Consider the following 3,188-nt stretch of genomic DNA (forward strand, 5'->3'; position numbering starts at 1 on the left):
AGAACAGATTGTGCTGCACTCCCATCCTTACCTTTTTCCTTTTGTGAGGCAATAAAGTCATTTAATCCTCATATATAACTTCAGTAATTAAGGTCTCTATTCAACACTGTATAGTTTATTTACTTTTCCTTAGCACTCGAGAACTGTAAGCAGTAATCACGCTTAAAAATGTTAAGATCTCTAACTTCCTATTACTGCTTCAGACATTTAATGTACACACATGCTATTTACATGTTATTTACTTAAATGCTTTCAGTATCTATATTCTGGCTTGAATAAGGTAAAAAAAATCATTAAAAATTACTCTTGTAGTAGAGTATTATGGTCATACTTGTAATCTCAGCACTTAGGAAGCAGAGACAGGAAGATTTTTGTGAGTTCCAGGTCAGCAAGCCAGGGCTACATAGACTACCCCATATCCCTCAAAAAAGCCAAGTAGACTACCGAAAGTAATCCTAGCAGTGGGAAGCAGAAGCAGAACTCTGTAAGTTCAAACTCATTCAGGACTATATAGGAAAATTATCTCAAATAAATAAGTCCTCCATCAGAAAGAAAACTTTAAAAATTAATATAGTGGCCCATGTCTTTAATCCCAGCACTCAGGAAGCAGAAGCAAGAGGATCTCTGAGTACAGGTCCGTCTAGTCTACAGACTGAGTTCCAAAACAGACAGGGAGACACCATCCCTTAAGAAAAAGAGGAGGAGGAAGAAGAAGAGGAGGAAGAAGAGGAAAAGGAGGAGGAAGAGGAGGAGGAGGAAGAAGAGGAGGAAGAAGAGGAAGATGAAGAAGAGAAGAGGAAGAAGAAGAAGGTGAAGAAGAGAATAGGAGGAAGAAGAGGAGGGTAAAGAAGAGGAGGAGGAAGAAGAGGGTGAAGAAGAGGGGGAGGAAGAAGAGGAGGAAAGCAAGCAAGCAAGCAAAGATTTCCCATTTTGTCCAAGACCTTCACTTCATTGTTTAAGGGGCTCTTCTTAAATTTTAGTCTGATATTTGATTATGTCCCCTTAGCTTCTCTTTCTACTTATACCATGATGTTCTTTTTTCTGGCACACATTGAATTCAGAAACAAAATCTACGTCAACATACTCTTGCCATTCAGAAAGCCTGTTCCAGTGTTGTATCTTCCACTGGACAGACACCGGAAAACTTCAGTGCTGGCAGCAACTTTCAAACACATCACCCAGAAAACAGCAGTGTCTCTACCCTTCAGGACTAATGTGGTGCATCTGCCATAGCTGAAGCCTACCTGTCCATGTCCTCCAGACCATCCACTGGAGATCCCAGCCGGTCACTGAGCCGACGCCGCTCTGCTGTGCTAACACAGAAGTGGTCATTGCCAACTGTGATCCTTAAACTCTGCTCCAAAGAAGAATCAGAACACAGACCAGGAGAACGTCTCTACAAAAAGTTAAAACAAAAACATATGGTAGTCAACATGACTGCATCTCTATGCCCCAAAATGTTCTCCCTACTTATAAAATTGTTTTGTATCAAGGTAAGGAACCATTCTACAATAAAAAAGAATTTTAGAAGTTTCCTTAGGGGAAAAAACTTTCTGAGACAGAGTTTCTCTGTGTAGGCCTGGCTGTCATAGAATTCACTCTGTAGACCAGGACAGCCTCCAACTCAGATCCACTTGCCTCTGCTTCCCAAGTGCTAGCATTAAAGGTGTGTGCTACCACACGAGTTTATATTCTCCATTCATTCCTAAAAATTGTCCACTGTGCAGCAGAGGCTACACAGAAAGATTCTGTCTCAAAAAAACAAAACAAAACAAAACAACAACAACAAAAAAGACCTCTTATTCTTATGAGACATACGAATAGCCAAATAAAAAGCCTTGCTCTCAGGATCTATATATGTCTAACTAAAGGAGGAGAGGCAAAACCAATTAGTTTTAAGTACTTCAGAAGGTATCAATAAGTTGTACAGTTACTAAAAAAATGAACTTTAAAGACAAGGAAAAGGAGGAATCACTCGAGATGGGATGGTTAAAGGCAGCATTTCTGAGATGCTGTCACTAAATGGAAGGCGCAGAGGTCTTTCAAAGAAAATCAGACATTTCAGGCCAAAGGAAACATCTCGGGAATGAATTAGCATGCTTTGGGTAACAGAAAAGAGGCTGGGACACCTGCAGCAACGTGACAGAGAGAAGAGAGACAGAATTAGGAAATTTGGATTTGACACTTAATGTGGTAAGAGTCACAGGAGGGTTTTAAGCATTAGAGTCATGGGACTCAACTACGATTTTCCTCCTGATGCTTGGACTACTTGACCTCTCATTCTCTCAAGGTCTCACTCAATTCAAGACTCCCTCCTCATGAGGCTCTGTCCTTCAAATTGTAACTCACTTAATTTTGTTCTTAGCCCTTAATCACATATAACACCCCACAGAATGTCTAACTTCATCTACTCGTCATTGCCATATCTAACTCATGGCAGATGCTCAATATAAGCTTGTTGAATGTATAAAACTAAGGCTTAAAATCAGTTCGGGGGCTCCAGTTAAGAGTGAGTACTATTCTTCCAAAGGACCAGACAGTTCACAGCAGTCACTCAACAGCGGCTAACACCGATCTCCAGGGAATCCAAAGTCAACACAAACATCTATACCCCCATACACACACACACACACACACACACACACACACACACACACACCAGTCACAGGCACACCTGAATACACACTATTAAAAATATTTTTTTAAAAATCAATTTGAGTAGCAAGGCTAAATTATGACGAGGGCAACTATAACGGTCCAAGGAAGAGAGAGCAGGGTCACCTGAGGGCTGGTAGCCTGGGGGTTTCCCTTGAGGCTACACCTAACAGGTTAGATGAGGAAAATGTTTGCATTGACGAGAGAAAACATAACATTTTCCTACCGGACAGAGAACTGAAGGGAATACAGTACCCAGAAGAAGGGGGAGGCTATAGCATTCTCTTGATTGCTCTGTAGTGAGGGCTTTGAGAAGTCCAATGTGACAAATCAGATTTTGACCAGAACACTAGAATACTGTAGTGTCACCTGAAAGGTCACTATCACACCAGCATCTTTTTTTTTTTCTTTTTTAAATCAGGATGCTTAAGATCCAAGTCGGGTTTTACATTTTTGTAAGCCCTACTGAGTACTACACCCACCACCACCACCATAAATTAATCTCCCGCTCTGTTCCTCTAGCAGCGCATCTT

General features: G+C 41.0%; 1 protein-coding gene across 8 annotated transcripts in view; it reads right to left on the bottom strand.

The window, feature by feature from the left end:
- Window positions 1–3,188, bottom strand: part of Zfp318 (zinc finger protein 318) — a 38,723-nt gene that overhangs the window by 34,086 nt on the left and 1,449 nt on the right. For all 8 annotated transcript variants that reach the window (XR_015628921.1, XR_015628920.1, XR_015628918.1 and 5 more), the window contains 1 exon segment: window positions 1,245–1,396. Coding sequence is in view for 4 of the 8 variants with exons in the window: in NM_001427716.2 (NP_001414645.1) it covers window positions 1,245–1,396 (152 nt within the window). In the remaining 4 variants the exon portion in view is untranslated.

The sequence above is a fragment of the Rattus norvegicus genome, chromosome 9 (genome assembly GCF_021556685.1).
Source record: "Rattus norvegicus strain SHRSP/BbbUtx chromosome 9, alternate assembly SHRSP_T2T, whole genome shotgun sequence".
In the NCBI taxonomy this organism is placed as follows: domain Eukaryota; kingdom Metazoa; phylum Chordata; class Mammalia; order Rodentia; family Muridae; genus Rattus; species Rattus norvegicus.